The sequence below is a fragment of the Saccostrea cucullata genome, unplaced genomic scaffold, assembly GCF_032062105.1.
Source record: "Saccostrea cucullata isolate Sc308-1 unplaced genomic scaffold, CSIRO_AGI_Scuc_v1 ctg1221, whole genome shotgun sequence".
Taxonomy (NCBI): domain Eukaryota; kingdom Metazoa; phylum Mollusca; class Bivalvia; order Ostreida; family Ostreidae; genus Saccostrea; species Saccostrea cuccullata.
Genome location: NW_026928331.1, coordinates 40,733 through 59,932, shown reverse-complemented (window position 1 = coordinate 59,932; position 19,200 = coordinate 40,733). Strand labels below are relative to the sequence as shown.

Here is a 19,200-nt window from a genome sequence, read left to right as displayed (position 1 = left end):
TTGTTTGCTGGAAAACTATACAATCGTACTCATTTAATTTTTTTAACCTCTAATGTATTGAAAACAATAGGATAAAAGGCATTTCAAACGATGCAAAAATTGATCTTTTCCATTTGTAATATCAATTTTCCATTTGTAATGTACAATTTTTCATTTGTATTGAATAGTTTTTCTTTTGTATTGTATATTTTTTATTTGTATTCTCTAAGTTTCTATTTATATTCTTTAATTTTCCATTTGAATTATATGTATAATTTTTTTTATCTCTGTTCTATACATACAAATATAAATGGAAAACTTTACAATGCAAATGGAAAATTATAGAATACAAATAAAAGTTACTAGTATAAAGTACAAATGGAAAAGATTGAATATTGCAACGAATGACATGTCATATAAATAAAAGATTTGCATGTTGTCTTTTACTCCATACGGTTTTTGAATGTACATGTCAAATACCTGATCGATTCTTATAAAGGTGTCAACTGAGAGATCTGAGATTTCAGTAGTGTAGAACTGTAGCTCTCTGCTTGAGAAAATTCGGACAGATCTCAGCTTCATATGTCCGAATTTTCTCTACCAGAGAACTACAGTTCTGTAGCTAAGACTTAAGTAATTAAAACCTTAAACAAACACTGAATCAACGATGGATATTCGTTATTTCCCGATCATGACAAGAAGCATATGGCAGGTCCGTCAGGTCGACAGTTGATGCTCACTCCTCAAAGGCAACCGATCCCACCTCTGATGTTTTTAAGGTTCGTGTTTGCTCTGCTTCTATTTTGTAATTGCCTATTAGCTTGAGTACTGTTTGTTATCTTAGTATATGTTTTTCATTATAGCTTTCAGATCTTTATGTTCACGTGTTTTAACATCAGGGATGACGTGACGAACAGAAGTGTAGTTTAAAGAAGAATAAAGAGGATTTGATTTAGATATTCAATATATATGCACGTTACGGTATGTTTAAAATGAAAAATGTAAGAATTAACAGTTTAAAAAATAACTCTTGTAAATGAACGATCTAGACCAATTTGGGAATGCAAAACAAAATTGAGATTGATTGATTGTATATTGTTTAACGTCCCTCGAGAGAATTTTTCACTCATATGGAGACGCCACCACTTGCCGGTGGAGAGCTTCAAATTTTGTCCTGTACTCGGCACTAAGAGCCATTGAGAGTGAGGGATCTTTTCGTGCCAGCAGCTACTGCGACACGGGATCTCATTTTATACATGTACGGTCTCATCCGAAGGACTGGTATCCATGTTCCACAGTGGAATTGGAACCCGTGACGTAAGGATCAACTCCTTACTTTGCGACTCTAGAGCAGACGCTCTTACTACTGCGTCACGTGGGAGGCCGAAACAAATCGTGGATTTCAAAACTGATCATTTTTAAGATCAAGAATTTTACTTTAATGTTCCAAGAATTTATTAATCCCTGAGTTAGTAATTTTTAGTTTAAGAAACCGAGGGGTTGAGTCAGAATCATCTATTTTTCCGATATAAATATGATCTTGGAAAGCCCGTGCTGGACAAAATTTATAATTACAAACTCCGTAGCTTCTATTCTGTAGAACGTATTACTATGGACTTTTTTAAGCTCCTTTAAACAGTGTATTTAAAAGAAAATTAAAGTTTAGCTCAAAATTTTCCAAAATTTTATAGAGCGGAGATATTTTTTCTGGATGGTATATTGTAAAATAATGTGCTACAAATCGATAGCTAAAATTCATAAAGAGGTAGGAGATTTGATTTCATATGATTTCATTTATCTAGATGTAAATACACATACACATTAAAAAATACCTGTGTTCATTTCTGTAATAAAAAAATAAATTAATCCTTTTTATTACAAATTTTATTACAACTAGTGTCTTCTACAACAGTTAATGAAACCACTTCCTGATACGACTTTATAGATATAATCATGTATCATTTACGAGGGTTGTCCCAGGAAATATTTCAAAAACTATCGGACCAAAATTATTCAATTTTGGCACAGTGTTGGAAAATGATATTTTCGTTATTTTGGTTAAATAATTTGTTAAATAATAAAAGGTTGTGATCTAATATGCATTTATATTTACATCCACTGAATATTTTCTCCTTTATTTCTTAAAGTAGGCAGGTCGCCTGTACAGATTTCTGAATCAGTGGCTGTTCCATCAATGAAACGTATAAAGACGTTCGCAATTAATACAATAATTAATCTTTTTAATCCCACTTTAATTGATTATTTAAACAATATAAATATAAACAATAAAATGTTTCTTTGCATTGACAATTGATTTACATAACCCGTTACGCGGGTTATGTTTTTTTCTGCATTATCCGAACAACAAACAAAGAAAGCATTTTATTGTTTACAACATTTAAACGGTGTTAAATATAATGTTAAATTCTTGAAAATTTTGCAATAATGAAGTTTTCCTTAGAAATATAATGTTATTAAAATTAAATCCTTAGAAACTGTATAATCTAGAGTTCTTGTGTGGAAAAAATAAATACTCTTGATTTGATCATAACATCATAAATAAGAAACATATGACGTTATATGCACTAACACTATTAGATATTGTCAAAAACGGCGACGTCGGGTAATAATGCGACACACCAAATTATCATAATGATTCAGTGTTATGTGAAGCGGGGGGTATGGCCCCTGTTCATACTAGAAAGGACTAGGGAACGACACAATAGATGTATCGAAAACTGGTTTGTAAAAGAGTTTCAAAGAAGCCTTTAGTAGACCTACAAATAATGACAACTAAAAGATGTAGAGCTGGACGTCATAAGTGGAGATCGCCGCTAACTATGCGAGCAGTTAGATTTATGATTGGAAAATTGTTTATTAAAAGAATTAATTCCTTGATTTATTTTGAACTGTAACATTTGTGAAATGGATAACTCGATAACTGAAAGAAAATCAAATGCTGCATCGAATTTATGCTTCGAACAATTTTTTAAATTTGTTTTCCTGAACAAATTCAAAAACTCCACGAGTGACGTTTTGAAGTCGTCGGTCTTGCACCTACTGCTTTTTTGAATGATTCATTGGTCAGAGAAAAAAAAAAATTATTATTGAAATTTCTGTGAATTATGTAACAAATGTTGATTATGATGTATACTAATTTTAAGCTTTATGATATTAGTGAAACAAACAATGTTGAAAATGTTCATGTTTTTCTGGGACAACCCTCGTATTAGTCAGGAAAATGTCTTTCCTTGTACAGTATATGATTTCCTTTCCAGGACAGAAAAAATAGTATTATTCCTTTAGTGCAAGTCACTTTGAAACATTGACTGAAAGAGAATGATGCACATTCTATTGACCCTATTGATAATTGTCCTATATTTTGGTAAAGGATAAAACTTTGAAAAATAATTTGTTTATTTCCACTTGAATTTGCAATGTTATATTTTAGCGTATTTTTTAGAATATGGATTGGAATCATATATTCACATGGAAATAATTAACACAAACAAAGGACAGTTTACCTCACCTGGATACCCCGGAAACTACCCAAACAATGCAAACTATACTTGGATAATAAGGACTGGGCACACTGCAGCTAATATAAAATTTAGAACTCATGACATGGCTATTAAGCACACATATGCCTGTGACGACTATCTCGAGGTAAAATTCACCTTTTATTTAATTTTTATCTGAAATTGATTACTCAAAAGTGGCATACCTGTAATAAAAATGATTAAAAATAAGAATGATATAATAGATATAACAATTACGTTTAAAATTTTCCTTCCTTCCCTCTCTTTATCTCTCTTTGGAATTTTTATGTGTTGTTTATTAAAATCCCATATTTCTTACTTGTTCCTTTGCAGATTAAAAGGGTCGAGCCATGCTGCTTGAATGCATTTAATAGATGTGGTGAATTAAATAATTTTGACGTTAACATAAGAGGGAATGAAATAAGAGTATCATTTATTTCGGACATAATTCTGAATGCAAAAGGATTTAATCTTTCTTGGACAGGTAAAATTCTTAACGTACCATGTGTGTACATGTAACATTGACTTTTTTTCAGACACTTGATCATTTTTCATTTCTTTTAGTCACTTTACCACCAACTACACACCCAGAAGGTACAAAGATTACGACAATTGCCCCTGTAAAGACGTCAGTAAGAGTATATCACTCTAAATCAACAAAATTGACAACTACTACTACATCAAGAACTGCTTCATCAGCACAAGATTTGACAATCATTTTCAAAGCAATAAAAGTTTTGTCAACAACTCCAAGAACTTCTACAACAACAACTTCAACAACAACAAATAATTATGACAATCACAACAAATTTGACAACATCCCTAACAGAAGCAAAAATGAAAACATATGATATGTCAACAATAAGGCCAACTCTGTCACAGAGACATTTGTCAGCAACATTTATGTCAGGAAGCTCAAAACTACCAGGTAAGAACGTTAAAATAGAGCAACATTTCTATTTAAGAAAAATAAACCTCACCAAATGTGTAAAAAGGAATATATATAAAATATATAATAAAACATATGGAGATAACGCACAGTATTCAAGATCAAAAGACCATGAAACAATGCAAATAGGAGCAGAGCAAGCACGGACCTCCAAAACGTCAGAGGTGGGATCAGGTGCCATAGAGGAGTAAGCATCCCCTGCCAACCGGTCACACCCGCCGTGTGCTCCTTATCATGATCGGGTTATAATGAAAAATTCGTCGTCAATGCAGTGTATAAATAAAGGACTAGAAATAAGTATTAAAAACGTCAGTCAGCATTTGACTCAATGATAAATTGTATTTGCTGACAAGGTCTTTGTATCGACGAAAGAACTTACGAAATGGTGACTTCAACGAGACTGTTGATATTTTTGTTTCATCAATTTGTTTGTCAACAATTTACCTTGTTGTAGATTTTTTTTCATTTGTAGAGCATGCTCTTGCTTATCGAATCAAAGTTCAGAAATATAAACTCCGTATGAAGGTATAATAAAGTTATATTGCTGCACAGATAAGGGAATTTGACGATTGAAAAATTAAAGTCATCATGTTTGTCATAGAGCTTGGAAATAATAGAATTATGCATTGTATTAAATTTTGATTTATTGACCTTCTTTTCGGAATTAAGAATAACTCAACAGGGCATATCAAGAAAATGTTCATTGGAAATGAAAACCAATCCTTTAAATTTGAAAGAAGTTAATGAAATAAATATTTGGGGAAAATTTAAACAAGGATTAACTTTCATTACAGAAAGCCCATTATATAAATAAGGCAAAGGCCCATTGATTGGAGCCCACTTGTTAAAAAGAAAGAAAGAGATACATATTAAAAAAATTAAAAAAAGCGTCAATAAATTATAATAAACCTAAACCCAGGAAATATTCATTATGAATAAAACAAAATTTAAAATACTAGTATATTCAAAACATAGAGAAAATAAATAAATCAATATAACCATATTTCAATGAAGGGAGGATATTGTATGAGTAATCCTATGCAACTATTATAACAGGCCAAAGTAAGTAGGAACAAAAGATATTTTCAAAACTCTTCCTGAAACTGGTATAAATTTAACACCAGAATTCGGAACTAACATAAGGGTGTAATCATGCACACCTATTTACAATGATGATTTAGACAAATGTAAAAAAAAAAAAAAAAAACTCTTCGAAGTATATTATGGAGAGCGAAACATGAAATGATTAACAAGGCAATTTCCGGCATAGAAATGTATCGACCTGGTGCGCATTCCTCCACCTATCACATGCGAGGTTTGAATGGGGCGTAGCGGAGGATTTCCGATTGTGGAAAACATAGCACGTTTCCATTTTATTAAAGAAGTGCAGGCGATGAAACTTAGAAGAATAATTATACACTTTTTGTGAAATTCAAATGTCATTTTCACACTGAATCACTATTGAAATAGCTCGTCCCATTGTAATTTACATAATACTAATTTCCCTAGAAATTTAGCTTTTAATGTATTGACGAGTAGACATTGGATTTACTATCCATATTTGTAGTGTAGGTAATCCCATGAATATGAGCGACAATTTAGTTCTCTTCTATATACACTTTTTGTTAAAAATAACCATATTTACATCAGGAAGTTTGTATACAAAATTATTTTCTTTTCAATGTTATCTAGATATTCTAATTTCTACATCTAATTATTTTAATGATCCTTTCCATTCAAAATCAATGACAAAAATATACTTTATATAACAAAAGTATTTCAAAATTGCATATTATTAATTGATTGTCTGTTGTTTTTCGCCGATTCAGCGAAATTCAGCGGGAACTTGATTATAACATTTGCATACATATTGGAATTATAGGTAAGGCAATTCAATAAAAACTGTCCCTGTACTAAAATTTCTACAAAAAAGATAAACATAAAGCAACTTTTGTTATCATATTTTAAACTCAATAAATTAGTTTAATGTGTTAGAGAACAGAATGCGTAATTTATCCTTATATTTGTTTCAATAGTCGGCATACTTTTATAAAGCCTGCAATGTGGTTTTGGTATTGAGGTCATTGCCATCAACTATAAAAATAATCATTTTGATATTTCAAAAGTTAACATTATTTCAATAGTGGTTACAACCTATTGTTGGTATTGAAATGCACTCAACCACTATTGAAATACTTATTTCAATAGTGGTTGCAACCTTTGTTTGTTACTGAAATGTACTCTCAACCACTATTGAAATACTCATTTCAATAGTGGTCGTATTCAAATAGTGGTTGCAACCTATGCTTGTTATTGAAATGCACACTCAATTACTATTGAAATAATTATTTCAATAGTGGTCGTATTTCAATAGTGGTTGTAACCTATGTTTTTTTATTGAAATGCACACTCAACCACTATTAAAATAATTCCTAGTATTTCAGTTGTGATCATTATTTCAAAAGTGGTTGCAACATTGCATAATAAACATATAATTATGAAAAACAATGCATATCATAATTATCCTTTAAGATATTACATTTAACACATAATAGATCTAGAACGACAATAACTTTTTAAAAGTCTGTTTGATATCTACTGAATACTTTCTTTAAGCTTACATTTGAAAATCATGTATTAAGTGGATTTTACAATGATTCAGACGAAAAGATATTCGAATCTTATTATACTTTGATGAAAACTGAAATTGCTCATACATGTAGAATAAGAACTTTACTTTAAATCTACATTTTAAAAGTTATCGAAGCTTCTTTTTAATAGAAAAATAAATAAATCGTGTTTTAATAATTTATACAAGAGGTTAAGCAAAAACAAGCTGCGAATAGCGAGAATTGTCCTCTCTCATTACAGTACAGGAAAATTTGTGGATATAAATATGCTTTACGATCATATCTTTTATCTATCATTGATTAAATAAACTTCATGGTATGCGTTTGCTCCAATATTTAACCTAATTATTTTAAGAAATGATTCAAAGTGCAATTTGTACAGTTCCATTCCGATGCAGTATTACCTACATGCAAAAATTCAACTCCAAGTATAAACCAACAATGGAATATGGCATAGATAAGAATCCTATCCATTCTACAAGTGCACATATCACCTAAGAAGTTTTATTTGTAACTTACAACATTAAATAAATGACGTCGTAGAAACTTCATAATGTTAAAATTGAGAGTTAGCTACTTTATAATTTCTTTATTAAGGCTAAGAGATAAAGAGGATATTGCTACATAAAGATTTTTTTTTGTTATCTTAAAGCAACGTTTTGTAACATTTTTACAAAGCAAATCTTGGAGGATATTAAAGCATGCATTACACCATATCAATTCTCATGTATGCAAGAACATGAATCCTGCTTAGATGTGTACAAATGTACTTGGTATTTTTTTCTGAATTCTAATAGAAACTAATTAAGCGACTCATTAATTTTTTTTATAAGCAGTATTTGATTGACGACATTTAGAGTAATTATGCATATACGAGCACCTCTTCATCCTTTAAAATACTGAAGCCAAGACTCTGGATTCGAAAACGCTAATGCGTTTACAGAAAGGCGATCTACAAGAATAATGACCTGCATAAAACCAAGCGCTTTAAATATCTGTTATCGTTGTTTTATCTTCATTTGATATAAATATATTTTAATTAGATAAATGTACACGTACAAATGGAAGAAGGTACAGTTTGGTCTTTAATGTGCCCCTAAAAATATGTTTTCAAAAAGTGGGTCATATATGAACTGAGTATATGAATTTGATAAATAATGAAAAAATATTACTTAAAGGAGGACTGTTTTGGAAATATGGTGCTTTAAACTTTGTACATTTTAATTTTTCACAAAAAACTTCAGAATGACTCATTTTAGGGGTATACAGTATCTGAAGCCGTCACCCACTTCACTTTTCCAATGTTGTACAAAATCCATTCAGAGAAATCACATTTTTCAAAATCTTTGTGGGCGATACATATGCTTTTTCATCTGAAAGCAAATTCCACTGAAAATTGATGTCTTCCATTACTTTTAAGAATTAATGTACAAGTTCATGACGTCACGATTACCATCTTGGAGATCCTATGAAAAAAGTGCAGTAAAACTCGTTTAGTTCGAACACGGATATTGCGAATTCATGGATATAGCGACGTCACTATGGATCCCCAACTCTATAAATTCAATGAATTTCTTATACGAAATCAATATAACAAATAACGGATATAGAGAAGTACTTTCTTAGGTCCAAGTGACTTCGTTATAACCGAGTTTTACTGTAATTTGTATATTCATACTGCAAGGACTTGCTTTGATTCAGAAAGGACGAATTTTTTTTTATTCCTTACATCACTTCATTATTTAAAAAGAAAAAATCAGGGCCAGATTTGAAACTGTACCTAGGTCTAATATAATCTAATAAAATCTAATATGATCTAATATAAATGTACCTAATAAACTTAGGATTATCAAATACATTAATGACCTATCTAACCATACACCTCTCAATTAGAAAATCAAAACCCCTTATGTAGCATACCTTATGCATTGTTCAGAATGAAAACACTTACAAGAGTAATTATTCATCATGAGGTAATTCTCCTGTTCCATTGGTCATAATAAATGATATTACATCCACGTACAAGGAAGCGTGTAATCGTGTACATTAAATTGTGTTTATGTTAAGAAACATATTTAAAAGCATTTAAAACTCTTAACATCATTATTCAACGGCAACTTGAGGATTGTCCATGAGAAACACTGGGGCGAGAATAACAGTGAAGGTATTAAGTGTCGACAGATAGCTAAAGGGATCTGTAATTTAATAACTCAAACGACAGAATCACTGAACAGAAAAACTGAATGAGTATGTATTTTTCAAAACATTTATTATAATCTTCTACTTACTTTCATTAAATTAAAAAAAGAAACGGGGATGCTGTAGTTTCAGAATGATGAATTGAATACTTTCCCAGACCTCATTACTGGAAATTCGCAGTAAATTGATACAAAAATGTTTTAGATAATTTAACTGGAAAACTGACCAGTCAGCAAGGGCCCCGCGATGGGGTAGAATTATAAGGATGCAGCTTACGGAAAGATTAAAAAATATATGAAGAATAATTGAGCAACAGCAACTGTATTTCAAGATACCGTATAGTGGGTTATTTTAGCGGGGTGCTAATTTTTGCTTATTTTGGCGTTTTGATGATAGTCCGCTTTGTGTCTATCTACAAAGAGCTGAGACCGTGCGTCCGCTAAAATAAATTACTCCGAAATTATTTGCATATCTTTGAGCGAGCAAAAGGCCAAATTTTACAACCTGCCAAAAACACCCGCTGTACGGTAATTCCTGAATATCCAAAAACCTGTAAATAATATCCTAGTACTTACATTAGGCAGTAAAGAACAACTCAACATTGAATGTATATTTAAACAATAATGAAGCTTGTGTAATGTAAAATGCCAGCCTTCAATGAATGAGAATATCATGAAGGCTTGACCTTAACTTAAAAAAAAACAGCAGTTGCAGACAAAGGTTTTCATTAATCTTAAAGTGACAGATAAAGATAAGTCTACTAAATTTCCTGCAGCAGGCTAGATAATTAATCTCAAGGGATTAATTGCACTTCTCTTTCATCTTTTTCTTCTAAATTTAAAATAAGAACTTTTTCAGTAACCCTCCTACAGTTTTGGTCTGATTCAATACAACAAAGTTATGGATCATTAAGGTCTTCCGTCTTCACGGAAGACCTTATAGTGATTCTATTGTTTCTTATTAAGGTCTTACGTCTTCACGGAAGACCTTACAGTGATTCTACTGTTTCTTATTATTCTTATTATTATTATTATTTTTTTTTTTTTTGACAAAATTTTGTGCAGGCGATTTCTCGAAAACTATTCAGCGCTTTCTCATGAAACTTTCACAAAATATGTGTCATTATATGAAGTTGTTACATCCAAAGAGAAATTTGGAAAATTCGCTTCTGGTGCCAAGTTATGGACAATTTCCTGATTTTAAAATGCGATTTTGTCGCGCACTTTTATCGAAAATGGCTAAGTATATGATATGGAGACTTATTGGAGATGATAGATCATGACTTTCTGGTTTGCAGAATCGCCTTTTCGTGCGTCGTCAGTACTTCCGGTCGTAACGATATGCAAATTTAAAATAATCGTATTTTCTAACTTTTTTGTTTTTCAGTATTTTTCATTTATTTTTGGTATGTATATAGAGACCCTTCTTATAATGCTTACTATTTAATTTGTTTGAATGTTGATAAATCTAAAATCTAGATATAAGCATTCAAAAATCTGAAGCGGGTCCAATATGGCGGCTGTCTCTGTCAACGCCGACATTTCGCAATAGTGGTTTACGGATGCAGCCGAGCGTTTGCTTTAACGAAAGTAACATAAGAATAAATGAAATGTAAAGGAATACTTGGATTGTCACGTCGTAGTTTCGTTACAGTTCTGTGTCAAACTAACGTCTTCTGTAAATAGTTTTGGCTGGTTTTCAAAGTAGAAAAAGAAAAGACTAAATGTGCTAATGAAATTCGATACCTAATATCTTTTGTGCATCACGGAAAAACAGATCTTAAATCATACTTATGAGTAATACTTTCTCAAAAAAGAATATCAATTAATATTGTCAGTATTAATCGTAACCACTGTTTTTCCTATGCACACTTGTGTCATATTAAACTAATAAAGAAGACAAAAATAAGAAAAAGATTTTTTTTAAAGATCGCTTCATGGAGTTTATTTAAGCATTCTTGTCTCAAAGACGCTGATTCAAGTTACAGAGCATAAAAGATATCTGATTCTTTGACCATCGAAGGGCGAGCCATGTTTTCGCGCGAAACGTTTCAACCTTTTTCGATTAACTAATCGGGATAGTTCACTTTGGGGATAAACAGGAAATTGAAAAAAATTCAAACCGTTTCACCGCTTTAGTGTTACATGCATACATACAATATGGAATTAACATACTTTCTAAATCTCGAATCTTAGGCTACAAGAACGTTCTTTTTTTTAATTTCATTGAAGCTATCACACCTATTTAATAGAACATTCTAAAGAAAAAGCGCGAAGACTAACTCGTGGCGTTTGGCGCTAAATTTTGAATAGTGACCTGCCTTTCATAATTTTAAGAGAGAAGCATATTCGTTAATATATACAAGTAGATTTAGAGTAGAGGTCCCGATAGCGTAATATTTAGTGAGTTGGAATTTCATGCTAACGACTTGGGTTCAATCCCCCTTGTGTGCAAATCTTTTTTTTTTTTTTTACTTTTTCAGCTCGATTTAACGTCTTCTTTTCGGAATCGGACGGAAGACCTCTCGTTGCTCGCAACGAGTTTCTCATCTAGTTATTATTATTATTATTCTTTTTTTTTTTAGACAAAATTTTGTGCAGGCGATTTCTCGTAAACTATTCGGTGGAATTGATTGAAAATTTCAGGAATAATAGGTCACTATATGAATTTTATATAAAATTCCGTTTGTTGGAAAATTCGCTACCAGTGCCAAGTTATGGGCAATTTCCTGATTTTAAAATGCAATTTTGTCTTCGAATGTTCTCGAAAACGGCTCAAGATATTAACTGGAGACTTGTAAGGGATGATAGACCATGAGTTATAGATGTGCAATTTTGCCTTCGTTTGTGTCGTCAGTACTTCCGGTCGCTACAGGAAGTGAATTCAAAATGTGCAGTTTTTCAACTTTTTTTGTTTTTCAATATTTTTCTTTGATATAATTAATGTTAATGGAGATCGTACTGGAAAGGCCTAATATATAATTTATTTTAGAATTGATCAATCCACACACTAGATATTCGCATTTAAAAATCTGAAGCGTGTCCAAGATGGCGGGGCGTCTCCGTGAACTCCGCCATTAAGCAAGTCGGGTTCTAGAAGGTCAGCTGAGCGTTTAGATGAACGAAACTTCTACCAAAAATATTTATGAAACGTAAAGGATTCTTTGTATTGCCACGTTGCAATTACGTTGCATTGAGTATAGTTTTAATATCAGGTTTCCTCAAACGTTTATTGAAATTGCTTTTGTTTGTATCTCAAAGTAGAATACAACATGACTACAAGTGGAAATACGACGACTTCAACCTTTGGTTTTGCACCAGGGAAAACTTGTAAACAGGATACAAAATTCGTAGAAAATTTTACCGAATTCACTGCTTTAGTGTCATTTGGCCGTATACGATATTATATTTGTGATAAATATACTTTCTAACGCTTGAAATTCCGGTTATATGAACATACATTTCTAATTTTCATTGAAGTTATCTCATCCATTCAATAGATCAAACATTTCAAAGGAATAGCGTTAAAAACTACTTGTGACGTTTGGCAAGAAATAATGTATCGTTACCCGACTTAAGTAGTAGACAAATGGCGACAATAGTGCAGAAATATATAACATTGGCATGCCGGTATATGGAGTTGCATGGAAAAAAAAGTTGAATACATATCGAAAAAAGGAAAGAAAACAGTATCATCTGTTCATCAATAATAGAATATCTATCCTAAAAATTACTGTTAAAACTCAAGTAACAAATTCCGATGTGATCATCTTGAGCAAAGTTTAGCAAGCTGACTGTCATTTTACAATTCCAAACTGAATTTTTAAAAAAATGTAATGTATGTTGGAATCAAAGAGAAAACCAATCTCGCGATATTCGAATGTTAAATTTGAAGCGGATTCCCAAAGGTGTAATGGGTACCGCAATGGATTTTCACGCTGGCGACCCGGGTTCGACCCCCCTTGTATCCAATTTTCAAAATCACTTTTTTCAGTTTGATTTTACGTTTTTTTTTCTGAATCGGACGGAAGACCTCTCGTTGCTCGCAACGAGTTTCTTTTCTAGTTATTTTACTTATTACTATTGCAAATTTTCAAGACAAAATGCTACTTTTCTCTTCCTTTGTTATAAGTACAAACTAGTATAGGTTCAGTCTCGACAGAGACGTCTGATTTAAAATTAAATTCATCTTGCAATAGAATAACTGGGTCACATTCCCGAAATCAGACGGGTAAAAGAGTTTTAGAACCATTAAATTACAAAATTGTCATTTTAACAAAAATATTTTTCCTTGGGGTCTGAACTTGATTTATGGGATTAAATCAAGTACATGGCGGTTTCAGACCACAAGGTATAGGTTGCTTTAAAATTATGTAATCATTTACATCATTAATGGGAAAATTAATGGGAATTATAATAATTAATTAATATTCATTAAAATATTATTGGGGTAAATAATCAAATATTCATAATTGTATATCAAATTTTAATTAGGTTATGATTACATAACCATTTAATGAGATTTACATCATTTTATCATTTTATGTAATTAACATTTGGGTTATTAATAAAGTCACAGTGGTGGCAGAGTGCAACATAACTTATTGTTTCTGTGTCATGTATGAATATGTATAAGATGGAGGGCTCAGGAGGTTAACAATGGTAAATTACATGAACGGAGGAAATGCATACTAATGGAATATACATGGAAGCATGCTATATTGGAATGTTGGGATTCGAACATTGTCAATTATGGATAAAAATATTTTTAACTAGTTCCTGATAAAACTTTATAGATTTAATATATCACATATTTTTTCAGGAAATTAAGTTTTTCCTTGTGAAATTTCCGTTCGAGGACCATGAATTTAAAATATTATTTCTTTCCTGTTATCTACTTTACAAAATAAAACAAATAAGAAGGATGAATATTTTATTTATCCCCTTGATAACTGTCCTATGCTTTGGTAAAGGAAAAAAAAATGAGAAATCATTCTTAAATTTCAACTGGATTTTGTCATGTTATATTTATGCATATTTTTCAGATTATGGATTGACATCAAGTATTCACTTGGAAAAAAAGAAGGGTCAGTTTACCTCACCTGGATACCCCGGCAACTATCCGGACAATGCAATCTTCACCTGGATAATAAGAACCGGGTACACTGCAGCTAACGTGATATTCAGAATTCATGATATGAATATTATAAACACAAATCCTTGTGACGACTATCTCGAAGTGAATTTCCCCATTTATTGATTTTTTATCTTAAATTGAATACCTAGAATTAGGCATAATAAGGAAAGAAAATTGTAACAATTACGATTAAGTCTCCCCCTTCTCTGCAATTTTAATTTTTATGTGTTTTTATTAAAATACCATACCCAGTGTCTTTGCAGGTTAAAGAGGTCGAGCCATGCTGCTTTACCGTATTTAAAAGATGTGGTGAATTAAAGAACATGGCCTTTTACACGAGAGGGAATCAGATAAGAGTGTCGTTTATATCTGACAGAATTCTGAATGCAAAAGGATTTAATCTTTCTTGGACAGGTATAAAACTCTTTAGATACCTGGGGCCCGTTTCATCAAAAGTCGTAAATTTAAGCCTTAACTTAGGCGTACATCCGGAGCTTACGCCAAAATTTAGTCGGGTGTAATTTGCGTTTCACCTAGTGGCGTAAGTCTAGTCTTAAAAGATATGCTTAGTCACAGGACTAAGTCCTTGACAACGTTACATTGCGCAAGCGCAAAAACATAAACACTACCCAATGCGTACTTAAATTGTAGCACGTCAAAGTGCAGAATGACGCAAATTATAGATAAATGAATACTTGCACTATATAAAACATGCATGGATTTATAGTCATGTAGGAGACTGTGTATCTTATAAGAAATCTATTTAATTTTTTTTTTACAACATTTCAATAATAAAAAGTGTTATAAATTGAAAGGAATAAAAGGACCGTACATGTACATGTATTTCAGAATTAAGCTAAATTATTTATTTTGGAATTTTAATTACAGCCCCCCCCCTCCCTTTCCAGAAATTGATACAGGTTAATGACTTCGCCTTTGATAATAAATTTCATGATTCGATAAATACTGATTCTACTGATAAATACTAATAATTAAGTTTGATTTATTTATTTGTTTTCATAAGAAATGTATATGCAAGCAAAAATAATGAATAAAAAATGCAAACGGCTGACATATGTACATATTTTGAGTCAAGAAATAAATTTTACACTTTTCATGTAAAATAATCCTCTCTAAAGTTATTGAATTTTTGTCATTTCAAATGATTCATTATAATATTGTTATTGTTTATTAGAATGACACAAAGGTTCATAATATAATTACGAAATACTAGACTCTAGGTCGTGCAGTTATAGAAAAAAATGCTTTACTGTCTGCAGATTAAATGTAATGTTCCGTTTTATTATTAATAAAAGTACGCAGAGAGAGAGAGAGAGAGAGAGAGAGAGAGAGAGAGAGAGAGAGAGAGAGAGAGAGAGAGAGAGAGAGAGACAGTTACTACAAAGATATTCTTATAAAAATTCTTCTGCTTGTGTGGTCATTGTCTTTAAAATTAAGTTACACTGAGTTACTCTTTATTTTGTTTTCATTAAAAATGTAAGTTATGCGGGAAATCAAAAACGTATATTTTCATCTTATATGTGCTTTATATGCGCTCAGATTAACTTATACTATATAATATAAGTTTTACCCTAAGACAAAATCATGAAAATTAAAGATGTCAATGTTTGTCTGAGAAATTTGTTTTAGGAATAATTAATTGGCGTCGGAAGCAAATTGAAAGTGGAGGGGGCTAAGTGTAAAAAAAAAAAAAATTATACGTTCAAAAAAAAAAAAACCTGACAAGCAAACAAAAAGAAAAAAAAGAAAATGTCCTTTTCCCCAAAAAGAAAATCATATTTCGTGGGTGGGGTGGGGGGTGGGGGGGGAGGGGTTCTAACTTCAGTACCAAAATTTTTTGCCAAAACCACCACTTTTCCCATTTTTAACCTATACTGCGACGTGTCTGTGGAAAGTGGGGGGGGGGAGGCTAAACCTACGAAGCAATGTTCAATGTCTATACTAAGTATATATTTGGGAAAAAAAAAGTGGGGGGGGGCCCTTAGCCCCCATCCCCACCCCCTGGTTCCGACTTTTATGTAATTCATTCTTGAACTTAACTGTGTAATTATCACCGTCTTACATCGATATTGTAAACGCAATAACATATTACCCCATTTTAAAAATCTCTTATTGTTAATCAGATCCCCCTCCATGGGTTCCGTCTTAGATTCGACAGGAACTTCACTTGTCCCAGATTCCTAAAAAAATTAATTAATTTCGTCCTGATCTGAAACCTCTCTCCGACCCCCTCTAGATCCACGCATGTGGACGAGGAGTTAACAAGAAATGGACTCTTCAAACATGGTTAACAAATTATTCGGTTTTAAGATAGGTTATAATTTTAGAATTTTTTTCTTAAATGTAGAATATTACCAGAAAGAGGATTACTGTGCTGGGGAAATATTTTCTTTCAAAATCGACAATTTTAATGGGTCTCTTTTTAGTGAATGAAACCGAAAATAAAACTAGAGGTACCGTGAGCAATGAGTTCAATAAAAGGTAGCCCCCCCCCCCCCGCCTCCCATTTGATTATAATGGCAGTGTCCATGTTTTGCAATGGGAAACACAAAATATGTGTCGGATCAAAAAAGTACAATAAGGCACAATGGAAATATGTAATAAAGAATCTGTGAAAGTTTCATCAAATTTCAATCATTTGTATGAGAGGAGTTGCGAATACTCTGGTGTGGGTACCCCCAAGGCGTAACAGAAGGACGGACGGACATACTGATTGCTATATACACTGTAGTATATACCCTCCCACTTTTCAAGCAGGGTGTAGAAATATAGTTATATATGTATATATAGTTGATTTACAATAACTTATACATATAATACCACAGTCAAATGTGTATGAATGCGTTGTCAAAACGTAAGAAATGGTGATGAAAGAAATCTCTAATAGACAATATTTTCTTCTCAGCAGAAATTTATTTAAATATTAAGTACGTTATAACTCGAACCAACTACGTCCCCAAGCGGTTGTACCCCCTCTAACTTTTCATAGTATATATAATTAAATAATGCATTGTTTGTATTTTAAATTCTTCTAAGAACTGTACTTTTTCTTTAGAACTCGCTAAATTGTTTAAAAATCAATAAAAAGGCTTTATTTTAACTTTACGCCCAAACTTACGCCTACTATGAGTAGACGTAAAATTTTGGCCTATATTTAGTCAGGCGTAACGATACGCTCTTTAATGAAATGCAAATCTTCGTGCTAATCCCGACTTTACGCCGGCGTAGCGCTACGACTGGGTGTACGACCTTTGATGAAACGGGCCCAAGGTTTGTGTATATGTAGCTGCATTGACTTTTTTGTCCGTCACATTTCATTTATTTTAGTCGCTTCACCACAAACACCACAACCAAAAGTTACCAAGATTAGGACAACAACCCTTTCAAAGACATCAATTAAAATATATCCATCTAAATCAACAACAAAATTGACAACCACTCCTGCATCAAGAACTGCATCAACAGCACAAAAAATAACAACCATTTCTACAACACCAACCAAAACATTTTTGACATTTCAAACGGAAGCTGAAATGTCAACATATGGTTTGACAACAATACGGCCAACTCTGTCATCTAGATATTTGTCAATACTATTTATGTTCCGAAGATCAAAATTGACAGGTAAGAAAGTTACAATGTAGCATTAAAGATCTCAGGAAAAATCCGCACCAATTGTGTAAAAATGAATATATCATAAGAAGCTAGATATTGTATATTCAATTTGGATTTATTTACCTTCTATTAAGATTTAAAAATAACTAAACGCGTCATATATAGAAAATGTTCAGTAACTACAGTAAGAATGGAAAATAGTCGTTTAGATTTTCAAGAAGCAAAGCAAATAAATTAGAGACATATTATTTAAAATCTCAAAGAGAAAAAAATTCTCCCAACCATTTCTGTCATTAGCGAGGAAAGAGTAAAAGCTTGAAAATAGTTTTAAAAAATTATAAATATCTTATTCCTATTTCCCTGAATTTCAACTAGAAGTCAGTCAAACCCCATTCTATGATTTTTTATCTGCGGCATGGTACATTTTAGAAATAAAACTTATTAGTTTGTACTTTCTTATTTATCATTTAAAATATATGGTTTGTTTCATTGTTATTAAGAATAGTGTAATCGATGAAATTTCGAATAATAATTACACACTATTTTGGGGAAAATATAATTACGTGTTTTACAGACGAACCATTAAAATCCTATGCATAATTAACAGACAATTATAAAATCAATACACATCGTTTCCTGATAGATATTACGAACATATAACACAACCTGTGATAGACCTATGATGTATAATCAATTGTATTTTACTTTTTAGCATTCAATTGAAGTTTTATTTGTTACTTTGCATTTTATAAAAAAAAAATAGTTGCTTGTTTTTCACATTATCTCAGTTGTGTGATTTCATTAACAGTTATGAGACAGTCTTGAATGCCTTCATTTAACTTTAACATTATACGATATGGTTTCCATGTTATGTTGTACATGTACATGAATTCAAATGAAGTTCCTGGATCAGATGATTTATAATCTACAGAATTGGAGGAAGATTTCCACTTTCAATAGTCAGAAATAATAAATATAAGACGATAATAACATTTTAAAAATCTTTTTGATTTTTCTAATTTCTTTTGAAAAGCTTGGATTTGGAAATCTTGTTTTCAGTGGATTTTAATTCATTTAGGACAAACAGGTTTTCTAGTATGACTTAACTTTCATAAAGACTTAAAATGACGGA

At 31.7% G+C, this 19,200-nt stretch overlaps 2 protein-coding genes across 2 annotated transcripts; both read left to right on the top strand.

Annotated features, from left to right (window-relative positions):
• Positions 1–3,442: 3,442 nt before the first annotated feature.
• On the top strand, positions 3,443–4,460 carry LOC134277221 (protein SpAN-like). Its single transcript, XM_062759537.1, has 3 exons — positions 3,443–3,645; positions 3,852–4,002; positions 4,083–4,460. The coding sequence occupies exons 1-3, from the start codon at positions 3,469–3,471 to the stop codon at positions 4,367–4,369; spliced, it is 615 nt and encodes a 204-aa protein (XP_062615521.1). The 5' UTR covers positions 3,443–3,468; the 3' UTR covers positions 4,370–4,460.
• Positions 4,371–18,154, top strand: LOC134277226 (protein SpAN-like). Its single transcript, XM_062759543.1, has 4 exons — positions 4,371–4,446; positions 14,341–14,534; positions 14,696–14,846; positions 17,781–18,154. Exons 1-4 carry the CDS (start codon positions 4,371–4,373, stop codon positions 18,095–18,097), a joined length of 738 nt encoding a protein of 245 aa, XP_062615527.1. The 3' UTR covers positions 18,098–18,154.
• Positions 18,155–19,200: the final 1,046 nt, after the last annotated feature.